The 22,620-nt window shown below is 45.0% G+C and overlaps 1 protein-coding gene across 2 annotated transcripts in view; it reads left to right on the forward strand.

Annotated features, from left to right (window-relative positions):
• Positions 1–22,620, forward strand: part of PREX1 (phosphatidylinositol-3,4,5-trisphosphate dependent Rac exchange factor 1) — a 334,614-nt gene that overhangs the window by 139,659 nt on the left and 172,335 nt on the right. For both annotated transcript variants that reach the window (XM_061631360.1, XM_061631361.1), the window contains exon 2: positions 17,083–17,154. In XM_061631360.1, the coding sequence (XP_061487344.1) occupies positions 17,083–17,154 (72 nt within the window). The remainder of the gene's footprint in view (positions 1–17,082; positions 17,155–22,620) is intronic.

Consider the following 22,620-nt stretch of genomic DNA (forward strand, 5'->3'; position numbering starts at 1 on the left):
AATGTCAGAAGCATTCTGTGTTCTTGTCAATACCTGGCTGAGTATTGGCAAGTACCTGAACAAGAGGAAGAGTTGTAGCTCATTGGTAAAGCATTTGCTTTGCATGCAGAAGGTCCCAGGTTCAGTCTCCAGGTACAGCTGGGAGAGACCCTTGTCTGAAATCCTGGAAAGCTGCTGTCAGTGTAGATAATACTGAGCTAGATGGACCAATGGTCTGATTCAGTAGAAGACAGTTTCCCATGTTCTTATATGGGGAGAGGAAGAGAGAGCACAAGGTTGGTGGCCTTGGCCAGAATGAGGGACTGCAGATATTGGAATTATAGCAGTCAGTAGATGGGATTGTCTGATTCTAAGGACTTGCAGGATTCTGGACTGTGGTGCTAGAGCAATGTCTTGCTCTGACCAGTGACCCCAATTGCACAGGAAGACTGTATTGAGCCCCTCAGTGCCTGAGCATTTCCAAAGAGATGATCTCCCTTATTTATTTGCATTCTTTCTATCTTACCTCTAAGAGGCTCAAGGCAGCATATATCAGCAACCTTAGGAGGGAGTTAGGTTGAGGGAGTGAGAGAGTGTGTGTGTGTGTGTGTGTGTGTGCACGCGCGTGCACCAGGAAATTCAAGGGCCAAAACAGGAGTTGAACACAAATCTCCCCAGTTCCTGCCCAGTTTGGCACTGTAATCACTACATCACACTGGCTAAGAGGAAAAACATAGGCTTGGATCCTAACTAGGCTTCTGCTGGTAGGTCTGTCCCCAGAGTGGACAGGGTTGATGGGATGTTTCTACCAGTTAAAAGGGATGGGGGGGAAGGTGAATTTCACTGGTTTCTCCTTCTCTCTGCAGCCCCTTGTATCTCCTGAAAATATGCTTCAGAGGATTAGGGAACCTTCCAGAGCTGTGTGAAAGGTGGCACACTGGGCTGCACGAGACAGGGGAATTAGGCAAAAATTCTCACTTCCTCTCCCCCCTTCTGCCATTGGAATCCTCTGCTGGATCTCAGTCCTGTCTGTGAACAAGGAGCCCTTCCATTAATGGATGCCTATCTAGGATCCAGAAGATTTGTGTGTGTGTGTGTGTGTGTGTGTGTGTGTGTGAGCGAGAGAGCGAGAGAGCGAGAATTGCAAGGTGGTGATGGTGGTGGGGAGAATTCTTGAGCGGTAGCTTATCTGCACTAAGGCAGTACCTGGTGTGAGATGTATGCACACATACACACACATACAAAGGAAAAGTTCTCTTCCTAATGCAAAGCAAACCCCACCCCCCATTCATAGACATTTGAGACTTTTTTATTAACACAGTAAAGGGAGAGGTTCATATAATAGTATCTTTTGCATTGTAGCCTGGATTTTGATTGCTTTTCCATTTACGCTTAATGGGTCGATTTTTTAGCTTTCAGACACTCATACATAAACTGATTGCCCGTGTCTGAGGTGGAACAATCCACAGCAGAGAGATCTCAGTATGCATTTGGGTTTCAGCCAAATGAACTGTATTAACAATACATTATCTTAGATAATAGAGAGAGGAAAGGAATGCCTTGGGTTCTAGATTCCCCCACCCACCTTCATCCAGTGCAGCAAAGTAGTTAGAGTGTTGGACTATGACCCGGGAGACCAGGGTTCAAATCCCCACTCGTTCATGAAGCTGACTGGGTGGTCTTGGGCTAGTCACTGTCTCTCAGCCTAACCTGTCTTACAGGATTGTTGTGAGGATAAAATGGAAAGGGGAAGAAATATGTACACCACCTTAAGCTCCCTGGAGGAAAGGAGGGATATGAATGCAATAAACAAACAAACAACCATCCAGACAGAGGATATGCCATCCTCTCAACATTGAGTGAGTTCCTTTGCTATGAGGGGAGAGATGATAGATCAGTGATAGAGGCTCTATCATAGAGCATATGTTGCATTCAGTCCCCAGTATCTCCAGGGAGAAGGATCAGGTAACTGGTGAGGGAGCCATTTCCAGTCAGATGAAAGTAAAGGTAGTTGTGTTGGCCCATTAGAAAAAATGAAAAATCGCTATTAAGATAACAGTGTTATTTGACCAACCAAATATCACAAAATAGTGTGCAAGCATTTGAATTATCCACTTTTCATTGGGCTAGATAGTAAATAGAGCAATGGTATCAGGTTGCAGCAAGGCTGGCTGGCTGGGGACAAGAAGTACGACAAAGGCTGTCACTGTATCTCTATACCATCCTGCTCATGCCACCATTTGCCCACACTTTGCAGGTCAATGAGAGGCTGAAGATAGGCTGCAGTTGCTTGTGTGGGGGCAAAGCTGTCATGCATCCTGACCCTTCTTTTAGAAATGATTGATTGATTGATTGGTTTTAATATTTCTATCCCACCTTCCGGCCAAAAGGCCCTCAGGGCGGCTTACAAAAAATATAAAAATACACCAATAAACCATCAATAATATATCAATAAAACATCAATAATACCTCAATAAAACAATAAACAATAAAAACAATACAATTTGTAATACAATTCAAAGTTAACACAAACTACCTCCCCCCTCACTTTGGCAAAATAGGTGTTATAGACATTGGGCTACTTTGCAAGGCTAGCCACACTCTCTCAGTCATAGTCGTATCCCCATAGTTCTGGGTGTGGCGCGGCCCTCTCAGCCCGCGGAAGCCAGGGCTCCCGTTTACGATGGCGGCGGATGGCGGTTCTGGCCCTGGAGCTGCCGGTTCGCCTTGCGAGGGTCCCAAAGGTGGAGCCCGATGGGGGAAGGGAGGGAGAGCGAGAAGCCGTCAGAGGCCTTTCCTCACCGTGGCCTTCCTGCGTCTTGGGCCGCAGCATCATCCCTGGACAAGAAGCGAGCAGCTCCCGAGAGGAGACAGGTGCTGGAATAGCTGTCTTGAACTGGAGCCCAGGGTCTTTTTTGGGGGGCCCAACGTCCTCCTGCAGCAAGGCGTAGAGCATCCCGACAGAGTTGTGGATGCCGAAGATGGAGCCGTTGCACCAGGTTTCTTTCATCGCAGTGACCACCAGACACGTCCTATGTCGGGGGCGAATGGAAAACCTCCTCAGGGCTGTGGAGTCAGAGTCAGAAGCAATTTTGTGTGGAGTCGGAGTCGGTAGAAATGTACTGACTCCGACTCCGGCTTCAAAATAAATTTTGATTGACAATTAAAAAAAAATATAAATTCACAATGTCAAAAAAGCTTCCCATGAAGTCAGCTGTAGTTGAGCATTTCACCATAACTCAAGATGGAAAACATTTTGTGTGTCAATGTATGACACAGGACCCAGATGAAGACAAATGCTGTGATGCCAAGATCAACGCATATTCAGGCAGCGATAAAAATGCTCCTACGAGAGCTTCCAATTTAAAAAGACATTTCCAGGGCTGTGGAGTCAGAGTCAGAGGCAATTTTGGGTGGAGTCAGAGTCGGACAGTAGAAAAATAGAGGAGTCGGAGTCAGAGGTTTGGTGTACCGACTCCACAGCCCTGACCTCCCTGCACAGTGCTGCCTCCTGCGCATTTTGCTCGTGCAGGAGACAGGCGCTTATCAGCTGTAGTCATTCTTGCTTCATGTAGTAATGCTGATATTCTTGATTATCCCATTGGAATTCTCATTGGAATTCCACAACTGTTAGATTCTTAGTGACCACTGCCAGTTTTTGACATGCGCTTTCCATGTGTGCAGACCACATACCGAACCATGTGATTGACCATGCTGTATTGGCGCATAGAGGTTCACTTACGAGAATGTACCATAGGGATAATGCAGAATGAGTTAGAAAAGGTGCAAGTATGAAAACATTATGTCAGAATAGAATATAGAAAACTGTCTTGTATAGCAAGTCAGACCATTGTTCTATCAAGCTTAGTTTTATATATACACTAGCCTTCCCAATCTGGTGCCCTCTTCATGTTTTGGACTATAGCTCCCATCAGTCCCAGCCAGTATGACCAACACAGTTACCAAAACATTTGGAAGGCACCTGGTTGGGGAAGGCTGGTTTACACTAAGTCTCTGTGGTTCACCAAGGTTTTAGGCAGGGGTCTTTTCCAGCCCTACCTGGAGATGCCAGGGACTGAACTTGGTACCTTTTGCTTGCAAGGCATGCACTCTACCACTGATTTATCATGTTTCCCTTTTTTGGAGAGAGTTCAATAACAAGGATGCCACCACCGAGAAAACCCTGCCACTTGTACCAGCTAACTTAACATCAGCTGCTGGCATTTGGAGCAAGGCACCCTTTGGAGACATTAGTGCATGTGAGGTCATAAGAACATAAGAACATAAGAAGAGCCTGCTGGATCAGGCCAGTGGCCCATCTAGTCCAGCATCCTGTTCTCACAGTGGCCAACCAGGTGCCTGGGGGAAGCCTGCAAGCAGGACCCGAGTGCAAGAACACTCTCCCCTCCTGAGGCTTCCGGCAACTGGTTTTCAGAAGCATACTGCCTCTGACTAGGGTGGCAGAGCACAGCCATCATGGCTAGTAGCCATTGATAGCCCTGTCCTCCATGAATTTGTCTAATCTTCTTTTAAAGCCATCCAAGCTGGTGGCCATTACTGCATCTTGTGGGAGCAAATTCCATAGTTTAACTATGCGCTGAGTAAAGAAGTACTTCCTTTTGTCTGTCCTGAATCTTCCAACATTCAGCTTCTTTGAATGTCCACGAGTTCTAGTATTATGAGAGAGGGAGAAGAACTTTTCTCTATCCACTTTCTCAATGCCATGCATAATTTTATACACTTCTATCATGTCTCCTCTGACCCGCCTTTTCTCTAAACTAAAAAGCCCCAAATGCTGCAACCTTTCCTCGTAAGGGAGTCGCTCCATCCCCTTGATCATTCTGGTTGCCCTCTTCTGAACCTTTTCCAACTCTAGAATATCCTTTTTGAGATGAGGCGACCAGAACTGTACACAGTATTCCAAATGCGGCCGCACCATAGATTTATACAACAGCATTATGATATCGGCTGTTTTATTTTCAATACCTTTCCTAATTATCGCTAGCATGGAATTTGCCTTTTTCACAGCTGCCGCACACTGGGTCGACATTTTCATCGTGCTGTCCACTACAACCCCGAGGTCTCTCTCCTGGTCGGTCACCGCCAGTTCAGACCCCATGAGCGTATATGTGAACTTTAGATTTTTTGCTCCAATATGCATAATTTTACACTTGTTTATATTGAATTGCATTTGCCATTTTTCTGCCCATTCACTCAGTTTGGAGAGGTCTTTTTGGAGCTCTTCGCAATCCCTTTTTGTTTTAACAACCCTGAACAATTTAGTGTCATCAGCAAACTTGGCCACTTCACTGCTCACTCCTAATTCTAGGTCATTAATGAACAAGTTGAAAAGTACAGGTCCCAATACCGATCCTTGAGGGACTCCACTTTCTACATCCCTCCATTGGGAGAACTGTCCGTTTATTCCTACTCTCTGCTTTCTGCTTCTCAACCAATTTCTTATCCACAAGAGGACCTCTCCTCTTATTCCATGACTGCTAAGCTTCCTCAGAAGCCTTTGGTGAGGTACCTTGTGAAACGCTTTTTGAAAGTCTAAGTACAGTATGTCCACTGGATCACCTCTATCTATATGCTTGTTGACACTCTCAAAGAATTCTAATAGGTTACTGAGACAGGACTTTCCCTTGCAGAAGCCATGCTGGCTCTGCTTCAGCAAGGCTTGTTCTTCTATGTGCTTAGTTAATCTAGCTTTAATAATACTTTCTACCAGTTTTCCAGGGACAGAAGTTAAGCTAACTGGCCTGTAATTTCCAGGATCCCCTCTGGATCCCTTTTTGAAGATTGGCGTTACATTTGCCACTTTCCAGTCCTCAGGCACGGAGGAGGACCCAAGGGACAAGTTACATATTTTAGTTAGCAGATCAGCAATTTCACCTTTGAGTTCTTTGAGAACTCTCGGGTGGATGCCATCCGGGCCCGGTGATTTGTCAGTTTTTATATTGTCCATTAATCTTAGAACTTCCTCTCTCGTTACCACTATTTGTCTCAGTTCCTCAGAATCCCTTCCTGCAAATGTTAGTTCAGGTTCAGGGATCTGCCCTATATCTTCCACTGTGAAGACAGATGCAAAGAATTCATTTAGCTTCTCTGCAATCTCCTTATCGTTCTTTAGTACACCTTTGACTCCCTTATCATCCAAGGGTCCAATCGTCTCCCTAGATGGTCTCCTGCTTTGAATGTATTTATAGAATTTTTTGTTGTTGGTTTTTATGTTCTTAGCAATGTGCTCCTCAAATTCTTTTTTAGCATCCCTTATTGTCTTCTTGCATTTCTTTTACCAGAGTTTGTGTTCTTTTTTATTTTCTTCATTTGGACAAGACTTCCATTTTTTGAAGGAAGACTTTTTGCCTCTAAGAGCTTCCTTGACTTTGCTCATTAACCATGCTGGCATCTTCTTGGCCCTGGCGGTACCTTTTCTGGTCTGCGGTATGCACTCCAGTTGAGCTTCTAATATAGTGTTTTTAAACAACTTCCAAGCGTTTTCGAGTGATTTGACCCTCTGGACTTTGTTTTTCAGCTTTCTTTTTACCAATCCCCTCATTTTTGTGAAGTTTCCTCTTTTGAAGTCAAATGTGACCGTGTTGGATTTTCTTGGCAATTGGCCAGTTACATGTATGTTTAATTTAATAGCACTGTGGTCACTGCTCCCAATCGGTTCAACAACACTTACATCTCGCACCAGGTCCCGGTCCCCACTGAGGATTAAGTCCAGGGTTGCCGTCCCTCTGGTCGGTTCCATGACCAACTGGTCTAGGGAATAGTCGTTCAGAATATCTAGAAACTTTGCTTCTTTGTCATGACTGGAACACATATGCAGCCAGTCTATGTCCGGGTAGTTGAAGTCACCCATTACTACCACATTTCCTAGTTTGGATGCTTCCTCAATTTCATATCTCATCTCCAGGTCTCCCTGAGCATTTTGATCAGGGGGACGATAGATCGTTCCCAGTATTAAGTCCCTCCTGGGGCACGGTATCACCACCCACAACGATTCTGTGGAGGAGTCTGCCTCTCTTGGGGTTTCGAGCTTGCTGGATTCAATGCCTTCTTTCACGTATAGAGCGACTCCGCCACCAATACGTCCTTCCCTGTCCTTCCGATATAGTTTATATCCAGGGATAACCGTATCCCACTGGTTTTCTCCATTCTACCAGGTCTCCGTTATGCTCACTATATCAATGCTCTCCTCTAAGACCAAGCACTCCAGTTCTCCCATCTTGGTTCGCAGGCTCCTAGCATTAGCGTACAGGCACTTGTAAGCAGTGTCTCTCTTCAAGTGTCTTTGGCACTTGTGGTTAGGCCTGTGGTAATTTTGCTCTTCTGAATTTATATCCTGTGCCCCTGCTCTCACAATGCCTACTTCTAGGCCTACCCCTTTTAAAATGTCATCATTTCTTTGGTTTTTATCCCAGGGGGGAGGTTTATTCCGAACCGGACCTTTCTCAGCTCCTGTCGGGTTTCCCCCCTCAGTCAGTTTAAAAGCTGCTCTGCCACCTTTTTAATTTTAAGTGCCAGCAGTCTGGTTCCATTCTGGTTCAAGTGGAGCCCGTCCCTTTTGTACAGGCCCGGCTTGTCCCAAAATGTTCCCCAGTGCCTAACAAATCCAAACCCTTCCACCCGACACCATCGTCTCATCCACGCATTGAGACTGCGAAGCTGGGCCTGTCTGGCTGGTCCTGCGCGTGGAACCAGTAGCATTTCAGAGAAAGCCACCTTGGAGGTCCTGGCTTTCAGCATCCTACCTAGCAACCTAAATTTTGCTTCCAGGACCTCACGGCTGCATTTCCCCATGTCGTTGGTGCCAACGTGCACCACGACCACTTAACTCCTTCCCAGCACTGTCTACCAAACTATCTAAATGACGGGCGATATCCGCAACCTTTGCACCAGGCAGGCAAAACACCTTGCGGTCTACACGCCCATCACACACCCCACTGTCTATGTTCCTAATGATCGAATCACCCACTACAAGGATCCCTCCAGCCCCTGGAGATATATCCTCGGCACAAGAGGATAGCTGCTCATCCCCCAAGGAATGGGTCCCTTCTAAGGGATCGTTTCCCTCTTCCTCAGCTGGATGCTCTCCTTCCCCGAGACCATCGTTGTCCATGATAGCAGGAGAGCTATCATCGTTGGAGTGGGACACAGCTATAACGTCCCTGAAGGCCTCCTCCACACACCTCTCTGCCTCTCTCAGCTTTTCCAGGTCCGCCACCTTGGCCTCAAGGAAATGAAGTCGTTCCCGGAGAGCCAGGAGCTCATTGCACCGAGAGCACACCCACGACTTCTGTCCAACAGGCAGATAGTCGTACATGCTGCAGGCGGTGCAAAACACTGGAAAGCCCCCACACCCCTGCTGGCTTCTTACCTGCATAGTTTTGTTTAAGGTTTATTACGTCAATGGGTTGGAGACTGCGGTTTAGTTGAGGTCAGGGAACAGACGGGCAGAGTGGGGGGCCCTGGCCTCCTCGCCCTGCTGCCGAACTCGCTCTGCTGCTTAACTCGCCTTGATGCTTTGTTATTTGGGGCTCCCTCTAGCTCGTGGAGCCATAAAGGTCCATAAAGGAGGGCTTTAGCCTATGCTAATTTTCTGTATGTGGGGAATTTGGGAAGATTGTTCAGTTATGGGAGCTCACCCTCCCTCCAGTCACATTCACTCAGACATTGGCTTACTAGTTAGTGGCCCAGGTCATATATCATGTTAAATCATAGATAATGGATTACTGTGAACACACCTTTCTGGGCTCATTGTTTCCTCCCCATTAGTGTGCAGAGGAAACAAACCCAAACCCCTGCCTAGTGTTACTTCCAAACCAGAGATTGCGGTTTGTTTTGCTCAAAGAAACCATATTCACTAATCCAAGAACAAACGATGGGTCACGTGTGTGAAGCTTTGATGTGGAAGCCCCTGTTGAAATGAATGGGACCTCAAGAAAAGCAAGTCCCATTCATTTCAATGGAGCTTGTACCAGAGAATGAAGTTTATGGGATTGTATTGTAAATCAATATTTTGCTTGGAAAAAAAATGCAGTAGTGAACAAACTCTTAGCTGAATTTTGGTTGATGAATCTTTGATGGAACGTGTTGGTTTCAGCATCACATTTTATAACGTTTTTGTCTCTACTTTTGCCATCAGTTCTTAGTAATCTATTTTATTTCCTTTTCAGAGGGGAGATCAGCTCTAAAGATACACTACTACAGCTGATCTTTGAAAGCAATTTAATGCACAGGAAGCAAGGGTTAGAAAGGTTCTCATGCTGTTTCCTGCCATGAAGCACTCAGCCTTGTTCAACCTGGTGACCTCCAGGTATTGTTGGACTCCCAAGTCCCATCAGCCCCAGCCAGCACAGCCAGTGATCAGGGATGTTGGGAGTTGGAGTCCCAGCAACCTTTGGAGGGTGCCATGTTGGGGAAGGCTGTGTAGCTGAGTCCATGCCTAAACATATTTACAATTCTAAACATATTTACTTGGAAGCAAGTCCATTATTTTGTAGGAACTTCCTTCCAAGTCAGTTTACTTAGGCTTTGGCTTTCTAATCCCAAGGATGGGTAAGAATATTTGAAGCAAAACCGAATAAAGTGAAGAGAATAAATTTGAAGACCCTGCTGGATCAGATCAAAGGTCCATCTAGTCCATCATTCCATTTCCCACAGCAGCCAACCTGATACCCACAGGAAGTCCCGAAACAGCAGTAGCTTAAATAAATTATTTTGAATAATTTATAATCCAAAGTAAAAAACAAAAACAAACCCAAAATATGTAAAACAATTATCAACAATTTACAAATAAAATCAGGAAAATGTAAAAACAAGTATTCATAACGAGTAAGTTATATGTCTGGATAGGCTTCCTTAAATAAAAATGTTTTTACCAGGCATCTAAAGTAGTATAACAAGGTTGCCTATCTAATGTTTAGGGTTGCCAGGTTCAATCCCTGAGACTGATCCTGTATCTTTAGGAGAAAAGAAAGTCAGCCAAGTGTAGGTGTTCTTGCAACCCTGTAATGGGAAAAACCACAAGGTGGAATTCTCCCTCCTCCCTGCACAACTTTTAAAGCTACAAAAGACCTCTTGGAGGCTGGTGGGGTAGGGAGATTGGAATGGAGTATTCTGAAAGAAGGCATGGCAGTCAAACACTGAACAAGAACATTTCATGCTGCAAGATTTTGTTGCAGGTCCTCCTTACGTCCACCTGTTTGGAAGCCCCTCTGTTTAGGACAGGAACATGGCAGCTGGATTCAGAAGGGTTGGGCTGTCTACTGAGTGCTGTCAGTTGCTGTCAAGACCACCCATTGAAAAGGGGGCAGCAAATGCTGTTCGGATCCGCTGGGGTTCCCTCTGTGCTGGTTGACACTCCAAGAGGCCTGTCATTTCATTGCAATGTGGGGTTTTCATTGTGATGCAACTGATGTTATGAAAGGAAGTGATGGCCCAATAGCTGGCAAATCCTGAAGAAGATTGACATTTGAAAACAGCAGGAACCATCTGTGTCTGGCAGTCTCCTTAGTCTGTAAATTTGCATTTTTAAAAAAAAGTTTGATCTTGGCAGCTTGTTTAGATTTCCACTGTGGAGGGTAAAAACAGTATTGCTGGTATGGGTGGAAGCCTGCCATCACTTATGTGTCGGCAAATCCTGTTGGTTTCAGTGCCACTTGCGCATTAGAGTTTCTAGGCACTGGATTCTTGCCTTTCATAAGAGGAGAGGACTAGAATGGGAAAAATTCCTTTGTAGCTCCTGTGTGAATTGGCATCCAGCCAGAAAAGTCTCAAAGCAGCCTCAAAGCTTGTTGATGAGCACAAAACACTGTTGTGGTGCTATGATATGTGTTTATGTGTGATGAGGAAAGGATGATAATTTTGTTGTGGGTAGAGAAAAAGTGGGTTTCATAAATAAGTAATATGTTATCAATGCATCTGCATTAGCTACTGCTTTGTAAATAGGACTGCCAGCTTTTTCAGACTGTGTGTGTGGGGGGGAGTGGGTGAAGGGAAGCCCACCTTATTTGAACATGCAAATACATTGCAATATATGCAAATTTAAAATTATGTTATGGCCGAGCTACTTAAACAAGCAGGATACTTTGTCCAGGAGGATTAAAAGAAACCTTTGAGGCTGCTATAAACTGGCTATATTGCAGCTGTAATGTAATATGTAAGGGAAAGGAGAAGTATTTCCCAAGTGTTTTGAATTTGCTTCAACTTCTAAATGTACTTTGTGTTTTGTAAGGGCGGGTTGGACATACAAACACCCTGTTGGCTATTTATATAGTGGACAAGTATATGGATATAGCTTTCATTTGTTTGGATTAATGCCTCAAGCAGCTTGGTGGTTTCTTTTTGTGGTACCCAGTGATGAGGAGAAGATGGTTACGTTCATGTTAAATATGTATTTTAAGATTCACAGACTGCACATAGCAGCAGGACCTGCGTGTTGGGATGTTACCAGTTCAAATTTCATCTCAGGCCCCATCTGCATTATAAATTTAAAGCAGCATCATACCGAACTGGGAACTGTAACTCTGTGAGGGGAATAGGGGGTCTCCTAACAACTCTCAGCACCTTTAACACGCTACAGTTCCCAGGATTTCATGGGAGAAGCCATGATGGTTTGAAGTGGAATAATACTGCTTTTAAATATATAGTGCAGATGGGGCCTCAGCCATGAATTCATTAAGTGGCTTAGCCAAGTCATTCTCCTTCAGGCTCAGCACACAAACACACAAACTGTGATGTGGAAATAATCAAATTGGCCTACCAAACAAGTGGCATACGTCTCTACCCGTGGAGTGAGAGATCCACCAGTAGGATGATGAAGGCCCCCGGTGTGCCTGGTGGGAAACTGTCCAGGCGCAGAGGCCCCACTGACAGTGTGGGAAAACAGAGTGTTTTAGTGGAAAATTGGGGGTGGCCTAGTATCCACAGGATCCTAAGCCCCCAACATGTCCGCAAATGGGGCCTACACTATTCCGGCCCTGGAGTTCGTGTTGTTCATTCCCCTCCCATTGACTGCAATGGAAGGGAAGATGGGAAGAAGGTTAGTTTTTCTTTTCTCTCTTTCTCTACACCATGAAAGACTGTTACTGGACGTTTGCAGGAGTATTGAGCTTGTGCTTGTTACATGTTTGGCTGGGGATTTTAACAGTACATTGCTCTGACTCATACGGATAGCATTAATTTCTCCTCTGTTTTCACTGTGGTGTGTCACATTTGCTTTTTCTTTTGGGGAACACTGGTTTGTTTCATTTCATTTTGGCAAGATCCTGCCTGTCTTCTCTGAATTTCATTGGTGATATAGTGTGAAAAAGCAAGCATGGTGCCCCTGCAGATGGTCTTGACTCCATTCATTTCTTTTTTCGACCCACAGAAAAATGATTATTATGTTTTACAAGGCTAGAACTCTGACCTGGGTGTATCTTGGCCTTGATGGCCAGGTATTATGCAAACTACTTTTGTTCAGAATTTTTAAAGAGTACATCAGATAACTAAGCCTCTTCTGCTTTTTTAAAGACTGGTCTGAGCCTTCTAAGGCATTTACACCTTGTGTAAACATGCATGACATGGGTAGAAAGTTAGTCCCTGTCTGTGTCATTTGGGAAGCTGGCAGTCCTGAAGGGCAAGCTGTAACACACAAGTAAATATTATGTTGATAGAGCAGCCAGTGGAGTTTTAAGAAAAACAAACCATCAGTGGGCTGTTCTATTTCTTGCAACAAGTGCAGGGGTAGCTAATGTAGAACATCCAGGCATTGCTGGACTACACCTTCTATCATCCTAGAGCATTTACCATGCTTGCTAGGACTGATGTGAGTTATAGTCAAGCAACAACTGTGGGCACCATGTTGGCTACGCCAGATATAGTGAGTCCAATGTATGCTTCCACAGTTAACATAAGATCTACTGTCTCAAGTTTAGCCCCCTCACACAGGATAATTGCCTCCAGGCAACAAGGCATGTTCTCACCCATGACAGAAAATTCAGATGCAGCAGCCATAGCACTGTAATGCACTTTTCCCCAGCTGGTGTGGTGGTGCAGGAAAAAGGCAGTGGAACCCGCAAACATCCCTATGGTTATTATTATTATTTGCAAAGCTTCAAGTTATATTTATTTGACTTCTTTCCCACCTTGCAATCCAGAAGGATGCCCAAGGTGGCTTTCATTAGAAACACATCAAATGCAATTGTATCGAGCTGTCCTCTGCTAATGAGTGCTGACTATGTTGCGGAGTAAAGGAGAGCTGTATGAGAGGGAAAGGTGCCATCTGGGAATATGGGTAAGGAGCAATGGTTTGCAGCAGCTGTAAGGAGCAGTGGTTTGGAGCTTCTGAACAGGGACTGCTGCAGTGGAGGGGGTGGAGTTTAGAAGGACTTCATGGCAAGGAGGCAGGGATGGGAGGGGGATCCTGGCATCTATGTGAGAGAGGAGATCTTAGCATCAGGGCTGTTGCCTGATTAAAGAGGTCTCAGTCAACTAACCTTATGGGTTTTAATGTATTAAATCTGCAAATACTTGTATATGCATAAAACAATTATTCTGAAAAAATACTTTGAGTTGAATCCAAATAGTCATCCTTAGAGTTGTTGTTGTTGTTATGTGCTTTCAAGTCGATTACGACTTATGTAGACCCATTGAAATCAACGGGACTTAAGCCCCATTGATTTCAATAGGTATACTGTGGCTATGACTAAGGGGGCAATCCCCACATAATTCGGAATAAGCCCCATTGACATGAATGGGACCTACTTCTGAGTAGACATAGTTAGGATTACAGCCTAAATCTGGACCCAGTCCTTTATTTTTAGATCATGCACATGTCACAACAGGCAACATCTTAGAAGAACTAGTCCCATCTTATGGTCTGAAGTCACATGAAACTACACCTTAGGGAAGCTGAGTAGGTCTTGGTCTGGTCAGGGGCTGGATGGATAACTCTCTGGGAACCACATGAAGGCCACCTTCGATTCTTTGATGTAAGGAAGGTAGGATGTAAATGTAAGAACATAAATAAAATTCACTTGTGTATTAGAGATGGGAAAGTGACTAATATGGCACTAGCCATCTAGATTTTTTTATTGTATTTTAAAATAATTAAAATATAATGTGTGTATCCACTCACCTGCTATCTGTTATTTCCCTTCCCTACAGAGAGAAGAGGGGGAAGATATAATTTTTCATCTTTCTGGTTTTAACCCCATAATTGCTATATCCCATTTGGGGTTTTAATCTTGACATTGCAAACTTTCTTCTAGAATGTCACTGCTGGTTAAATGTGTTTGACTATTTTGTTTATTTGTTATTAACTATGTGGAGCCTAAAAACTTGAAGAAAGCCCTAAATCAGGGGTAGCCAATGTGATGCCTTCCAAATATCTATCTATCAATCAGTCAATTGTTTTTACAGTCAACACACCCACAAATACATATGGTTAAATGCACAAATGCGTGCAAGATGGTTGTTGTTATGTGCCTTCAAGTCGATTACGACTTATGGCGACCCTATGAATCAGTGACCTCCAATAGCATCTGTCATGAACCACCCTGCTCAGATCTTGTAAGTTCAGGTCTGTGGCTTCCTTTATGGAATCAATCCATCTCCTGCTTGGCCTTCCTCTTTTTCTACTCCTGTTTTTCCCAGCATTATCGTCTTTTCTAGTGAATCAAGTCTTCTCATGATGTGTCCAAAGTATGATAACCTCAGTTTCATCATTTTAGTTTCTAGTGACAGTTCTGGTTTAATTTGTTCTAACACCCAATTATTTGTCTTTTTCACAGTCCATGGTATGCGCAAAGCTTTCCTCCACCACCACGTTTCATATGAGTTGATTTTTCTCTTATCCGCTTTTTTAACTGTCCAACTTTCATATCCATACATAGAGATTGGGAATACCATGGTCTGAATGATCCTGACTTTAGAGTTCAGGGATACATCTTTGCATTTGAGGACCTTGTCTAGTTCTCTGATAGCTGCCCTCCCCAGTCCTAGCCTTCTTCTGATTTCTTGACTATTGTCTCCATATGCAGAGCGCATATTAATAAAGACTAGAGAAAATATACAAAAATATAAAAAATACACTATGCAATATAATACAATATAAAAGTTTTTTTTTGGACTCCAACTCCCACCAGCCTCCCCTCCATCATGACCAAGGATAAGGGAGAGATGATGGAACTTGTAGTCCAGCAATGTCTGGAAAGCACCACATTGGCTAACTCTGCCCTAAACCTATGACCTGCCTTTTACTGTGTAACAGAAAACAGAGCAAAAACAAAACAAAACACCAAAAACCCAACAACCAACACTAGATTTAAGTTTAAGTAAAAGTACCGAAAAGTAATTCTGACTGAAATATTCTGTCACTTAATATTTTGTCCGTTGACAGTTTTATTTATTTATCTAGCAATTTCTATGTATTTGGGACAGGGGATTCACTGAATATACAAAAGCATGTAAGCTTGTATATTGAAATAAAAGCAAATCCTTAACTTCCCACAAATGGCCTGACGGGGACCATGTGCTTCCAGGGTGTATGGAATGTTGAGGTGCCAACTGAGGGTGATGGGAGAGGAGAATGGAGGGTCAGAGGGGAGAGGGAATTGGCTTCTTCAAGCCCCTGAAAGCTTGTAATAAGCATCTTTTTTGCGGGGTGGGAGGCATGTGCACTGCAAGGTTATAAAACTCTCTTCCTTGCTTTAAACAGTACATGGATATTTCAGGAGGAAGGTAAAGAAAAAGGGACATTTTGTTTCTTTCTCACTCCAAATAACCCCATTCCCACTCCTCTATAGGGAAAGAAGACAAGAGGCTGAATGAGACAGACCCATTCCAGAGAAAATCTACTGGGATCCATTAAAGCAGTCCAGCCATTAAAAGGAAGGATTGAGCAAGGGCAGGTTATTCTGTTGTCACCATTAGCAACATTCTGTCATTGACTCCCACACAAAGAACTTGACCCAGGCTTTGGAGAAACTATGAAGAAGCAAAGGAGAGTTTTCCCCTCCCATGACGGGCAGAAACAACAGGAGAAAGCCATTGCCTTCATGCTCCGCTTGTGAGATTCACAGGAGCATCTGGCTGGCTGCTGGTGGAAACAGGATGTTGGGCTGGATTGAGCCTTGGCCTAATCCAGCAATTCTTGTAGTTATATGTTCAATGTGTGGATAGACTCTTATTAAACAAAGGCACCATTGAAAGTGAAGTGTTTGCAGAGGAGGGACTACAATCAAGTGGCTGTTTATGGGTCACTGTGTCACCTCTCCAACATCTGGGCGCCTAGTTCTCAGCTTCAGTATGCCTCTGTATTTCAGAGAAGTGCCTCCTCTTTCCCATTCTTGCTTTGTTGAGCCCTTTAGCTCCCCCCCCCTTGACACAGATCTCTTTGCGTGATGAGATCCAGGCATCTCGCCTCCCTAATCAAGTCAAACAGTCACATTTTTAGAGAAAGGAGGGGAAGCCTTGGAAGGAATAAACAAACAGTGGCTTCCTTTGGTGTGCTGGTGGTACCAGATATCTAAGTAAAAAGTGGCACAGACACTTCTGAGGGAAGGTGTTTCTTGTCAGTCAAAACCCAAACAACTTTAAAGAAAAGTGTCCCATTAATGAGGCAATGCATGTTTTGATAGTTTTGAGTGTGTAAACTGATCTGTCCTTTTTGTCAGAAAACCTCAGATTTGTATCTTGATGGCTGGATGCTAATGAAAACCCCAAAAATAGAAACTACATCTAAGAGTGGTGGGTGGTGCTCATTTTGACCGGCAGAACAGAAGGCAAGAAGCCCAAACAGTAGGCAGAACCAGAGCCAATGACAGGCAGAGCCACCTAATTCAAGTTTTGTCCCCCATCCTCTTCCCTGCTGAGTTTTACGAGGGCAACACTGAGACTACGGAGGAGGAAGCTGACAGTCAGTGCCACCTCCTGGACTGGGTGTAAGTAGGAAGGCAGGTGGAGGATGGCTGAGGGCAGACGGAGGTTGATGGGACAGTGCCCCATTTGACCTAATGGACCAACCTCCACTGATATTTATTGAATGTGGAAGCAGTATCTGTTCAACATTAATCCTTCCCCCTCCCCCTTTTTGTTCTCTCCTAGGCATTTCTCGACCGAATTAAACAAAACACTGTGGACAAAGCTGAAAAATACATAACAGAGGAAAATGTCAAGGTAATTATCCAAGAATACTGAACTCTTTGTGAATTATTGGAATAACACTAATGGCAACAGGTCAAGTTTACATGCACTTGGTAAGTGGGTTGTTATGCACCTGTGAAGTGAGGATTGCCATGTTATTTTAAATGCACAGGAATTTTATGCTTTTAAGAGATGCAACTCAGGCAGAAATCGACATGAATCTTTTACTAGAATGGAGATGCAGCAGTGGTGAAATCTTTTATCTTGATTGCTGCCTGTTATATAGTCGCTGAAAGCTACTGGTCCTCTAACTAGCATGCGTGCATGCATAAATAAATAGTAGCAACCCTATGCAAAGCATGCAACATAGTTCTAACCTCAAAACCCCTGATTGTTTTCCACCCAGGGACTGGTGAAAGGGCAAATTGAATGCTCCTTCAGTTGTCATGTTGTAAGCTGGAAATTTCTTCACACTTTGAAACCCAGTATTAAATTGGGAGGCAAAGCATTTGTGGCTTCTACTGATAAACGAGCTTCCCTAGGCTTGGATTAAATTTAGCTAATTCCAGACAGGTTAGAAACTTGCTTGCTCTAATCTCAGGCAGTCCAAACTGATATTGATGCTTTTGTGCTCCAGATCGAGGATGCAACAAGGTCCAGTCATTATCTATGAAGCTCCAGTTCTTCTTATCCCACCCCACCAATTTACCTAACTGTGGATGCTAGTCTGATAGCGACAAGCTGAGTAGGAGTTTGGTTTCTCATCCATTTCCTGGTATGCAGCTACACATTGCGTCATGCCTGGAAAACATAGGAAGTGAGTAGAAGGGAGGAGTTTGAAGGAATGTTGATGGGGGGCTGCAGGGGACAGAGTTGAATCCTTTGCTTGGATTAAAATATGAACTGAAGAAGGATTTGACAGGTCATAACAGTCACTTCTTATTTGACCAAAAATTACAAGCCCATGAGACCTGCATTTCCAAGCAAGGAAATGTGAATCTTAAGTTACATCTCTAGCGCTTTGTTTTGCCCTTTTTATCCTCAGTCGTGTCCTCTACCCCCTCAGCCATCTGCTCTGAGGCACACCTGGGATCTTGCTCCCTAGCGAGGGGAGGGGAAGAAAGGACGGGAGAATTGCAGTGGCTAATTCAGTGCACCTAATTTAAAGGTACACACAGAATCTTTTGGGAATTCAACCCTAGATGCTGCTATTAGCCCATGTTGCCATTGTGCTCAGCAACCAATGATGTTCATACTTGCTTGCTTCCTCTCTTGGAGAGAGAAACGTGTGCATGCCATTGATGCCTCTTTCGTTAGGGTCAGATCTGGGTTGGGTTGCCAACATTTCTCTCAACAGCACTCATTAGCTGCCTTCAACAACCATGAAACAAGCAAATGTTCAGCAGGTAATGCTTTTTCTGGCCTGCAGATACAGCAAATAATAAGGTGCTGATGAATAATATTACCATTGTTTTCATTCCAAATGATTTATCGCCTCCAAAGGTGCTAAATATATCTGTCATACAATCACATACCCCATCAGAATTCATTTTCTGTTCTCTGCTGATTGAAGCTGCTTTGTACTTTTCTGTGGGTGCACAGTGATGCTTTTGGTTTATCCCTTTGCTGGAGCACTTAGGACAGGAGATCTTAACCTGTGGTCCATGCACCCCTCAGGGGATCTATGGATGAGCTTCAGGGGGTCTGTGAACTGGGCACAAAAAATCCAATGCTATAAAATAAATTTAATTAATTGATTGATTAATTAATTTATGGGGGTCCATAACTTTCATCAGATTCTCCAAGGGGTCCATGACCCAAAAAAGCTTAAGAACCACTAATGTAAAGGATTTAAAAAGCCCTTATTATACAGCCACAAGAGTGGCTGTATACTATAGACAGCATGGTTTTTTCACATTCTGCAGTGTTACATTGAAAATACCCCCATGCCATTCTGCTGCTTGCCATAAGCTCATTTCAAAGCAAACCCTTACAAAATGTATACTACTGAACTCAGAACACTTGCTTAACGACCCTCTGTCATGGCCCCGTCAGAGGACTCCTCAGATGAGGACGACTCGGGAGTAACAGCAGCAGACCCAGGAGCAGCAGGAGACACGGAGGAGCCTCCTGAGAATCCAGCTCCTTCTGCCCCTCAGCTGCAGAGCACCCCAGGGACAGCAGAGGCCCTGCAGCCAGACACAGACAGTGAACAGGATACTCCCCCCTCACCTGCAGAACGTAGACAGCAGAAGGTCAGGCAGAAGAGAGGCAGGCCTGTCTCCTTAAGGCCCAAACGCTGAGGGCTCACACCTGCTGTCCATCCTGCTCTTTATAAGGCACACCTTGGCTGCAGCTTGTTGCTGACTGCAACGTCAGGCGTGGCTTTGTGTAGACCTAGTTTCCCTGCAGCATCTCTTTGACTGACCTCCTTGGCAATTGATCCCGGACCTCCACTGACCTCGCTTCTGGACTTCTGACTCGGCAAGTACGCTTCGGATAGGCCTGGCAGATTTACAACCCGACTGCTGGCTAAGGACTTTCCTTCCCTGCCAAAGACCCAGGAATTTCCAGCCCCCCCTGACACTGCTGATGCAGTGTAAAGCTGACACCCTCTTAGATTCCATAGTGATACACCACTCGGAGAGAATTGAGAATTCAAAGTGTAAAACTAGAGGAAAAAATATCCAGACCCCTGTTAGACTTTTTTCTGTCAGCAGTCTCATAATTTATTGAAACTAATTAAAAATCAGCCATGTTCACAGAGTACCTGTAATCCTATTACTGACCTTGCCCCATACGCTGACCTTCATCTTCTGCAGTTTAAAAATTTAAAAAATGCCTTGCCGATTTTTAATCAATTTAAGAAATTTAACATTGAAGCCTATTATAGCACCGGGCATGCTCAGTAAGAGCCAACTGTCATTGTTCTAAAAGCCAGACTTACAGCTGTTTGGCTTGGCTAATCAGGTGGCCACACCCACACCAGACCTTCATTTCACTTTAGGCAGCCATGGATTCCCCCCCCCAAAAAAATCCTGGGAAGTGTAGTTTGTGAAGGGTTCTGTCCTGCCTGAAGTTGAAGAACTCAGACACGGTTGTCATTTTTTCTTTTATTGTAGTAAGAGACAATTTCAATTCAGAGCTCTTCATGAATCTATCTACGCTTACTCAGAACTTGGCATCCCTCTAGAACTAGCTAAATGTCACTTCGTGACTCTAAGACGTTGACTCAGCAACAACTCACCAGCATCAGCTTAAGTAAGACTAGGTGGGCTTCCTGCTTGTGTGTGCCAACTGTCAATGCTGAGAGCACGTGTATAGGCACCTTAGCTGAGTCTGTTGAATTTCTCACCTCATTCGCCTCCTGGCGCAAAGCGAAGGCAGGGCCTCAGCCACCTTGTCATCTTCCCCCTCTGACAGAGGGGGGGCTGCTAACTGACAGCCTGGGCATGGGGAGTGGGCTAGCACCTGGCTGGGAAGTATCTGATGGGGCAGGTTGAGCCCCCACAAGAATGTCCAGAGTTGTGGAGATGGAGCTGTCAAGGTCTGGAACTGGGGCACCCTCTAAGTCCATTTCACCGTATGGCCCCTCCCCAGGTTGTTCATCTCAGTCCAAGTCCTCATCCTCTTTCTCGCTCTTGTTGGTTCACCCCCTCCTGGCAGGGCTCACAATAGGTGCTAAGAGTTGTTAGGAGACTCATGTTCCCCTGACAGAGCTCCAGTGGCCAGAGTTAGCCTTTTTCTGGGGATTGTAGCTCTGTGAAGGGAATAGGGCATCTCCTAGCAACTCTCAGCACCCTTTACAAATGACACTTCCCAGGATTATTTGGAGGAAGCCATGACTATCTAAAGTGAAATAAAGGTCAGGTGTGGATGTGGCCAGGGACAGCTTTGGTTTACATTTGGGTGGGGGGCTACATGTGCTTGCTGTAGAATAAAAAGGTGGGGGAAACTCTGAAAAGCAATGATACTGTTCACAATGTTTTCCTTTTGGAAAGGAAAGAGGCTTCCCCTCTGCCCAGTGCTCGCCCACCCAATTTCCTTCCCCCTCCTTCCCCCCTTCCCCCTCCCTGCCTCTCCCCCAGGTCAGTTTCACCTATCCTAAGCATAATTGTACAGGAGTAAATCCCATTGAACTCAAAAAGCATGCAAATGATCAAAGCTGCCCTCCCCTCCTCCTCCCTCCTATCCATTTTGCCCTTTCCCTCCCCCTTCCTTTGCCCCTCCCTCCTCCATGGTCAGTTTTACCTATTCTAAGCATGATTGCACGGGAGTAAATCCCATTGAGCTCAGTAAGCATGCAAATGATCAGACCTGCCTTTCCCCTCCCCCTATCTCCTCTCCTTCCCCTCCTTCCCCTACCCTCCTTCCCCTCTCCTCTCCCTTCCTCCTCCCTTCTTCCTCCTCTCCTGCCCACTCCAGCCATCCCTTCCCCCCATGGTCAGTTTCACCTGTTCTAAGCATGATTGCGTGGGAGTAAATCCCACTGAACTCACTAAGCATGCAAATGATCAAACCTGCCCTCCTCCTTTATCAGGAGAGAGACAGGGGGAGTGTGACTGTGTTGATTCTCCTTGAACTCTCAGCAGCTTTCAATACCATCGACCATGGTATCCTTCTGGGAAGACTGGCTGAGTTGGGAGTGGGAGGCACTGCATTGCAGTGGTTCCGCTCCTACTTGGCAGGTCGCCTCCAGAAGGTGGTGTTTGGGGAACATTGCTCAGCACCCTGGACTCTCCAGTATGGGGTTCCGCAGGGGTCAGTTCTGTCCCTCATTCTGTTCAACATCTACATGAAACCGTTGGATGCGGTCATCCAGAGCTTCAGAGTGTGTTGCCATCAGTATGCTGATGACACACAGCTCTATTTCTCCTTTTCATCTTCTTCAGGTGAGGCTGTCAATGTACTGAACCGGTACCTGGCTGCGACAATGGACTGGATGAGGGTTAATAAACTGAGGCTCAATCCAGACAAGACTGAGATCCTGCTAGTGGGTGGTTTTTCTGACCGGATGGTGGATGTCCAACCTGTCCTGGATGGGGTTGCACTTCCCCTGAAGGAGCAGGTTTGTAGCTTGGGGGTTCTCTAGAACCATCTCTGTCACTTGAGGCTCAGGTAGCCTCGGTGGCACGGAGTGCCTTCTACCAACTTTGGTTGGTAGCCCAACTACATCCCTATCTGGACAGGGATAACCGGGCTTCAGTTGTCCATGCTCTGGTAACCTCCAAATTAGATTACTGCAATGCACTCTACGTGGGGCTGCCTTTGAAGACGGTTTGGAAGCTGCAGCTTGTGCAAAATGCAACGCCAGATTGGTAACAGGGACCAGACGGTCCGAACATATAAAACCGATTCTGGCCCGCTTGCATTGGCTGCCTGTATGTTTCCGAGCTCTATTCAAGGTGCTGGTTTTGACCGATAAAGCCTTACTCGGCTTGGGACCACAATACCTGGTGGAACGCCTCTCCTGATACGAACCCATGTGTACACTGCATT

The sequence above is a fragment of the Rhineura floridana genome, chromosome 6 (genome assembly GCF_030035675.1).
Source record: "Rhineura floridana isolate rRhiFlo1 chromosome 6, rRhiFlo1.hap2, whole genome shotgun sequence".
Classification (NCBI taxonomy): domain Eukaryota; kingdom Metazoa; phylum Chordata; class Lepidosauria; order Squamata; family Rhineuridae; genus Rhineura; species Rhineura floridana.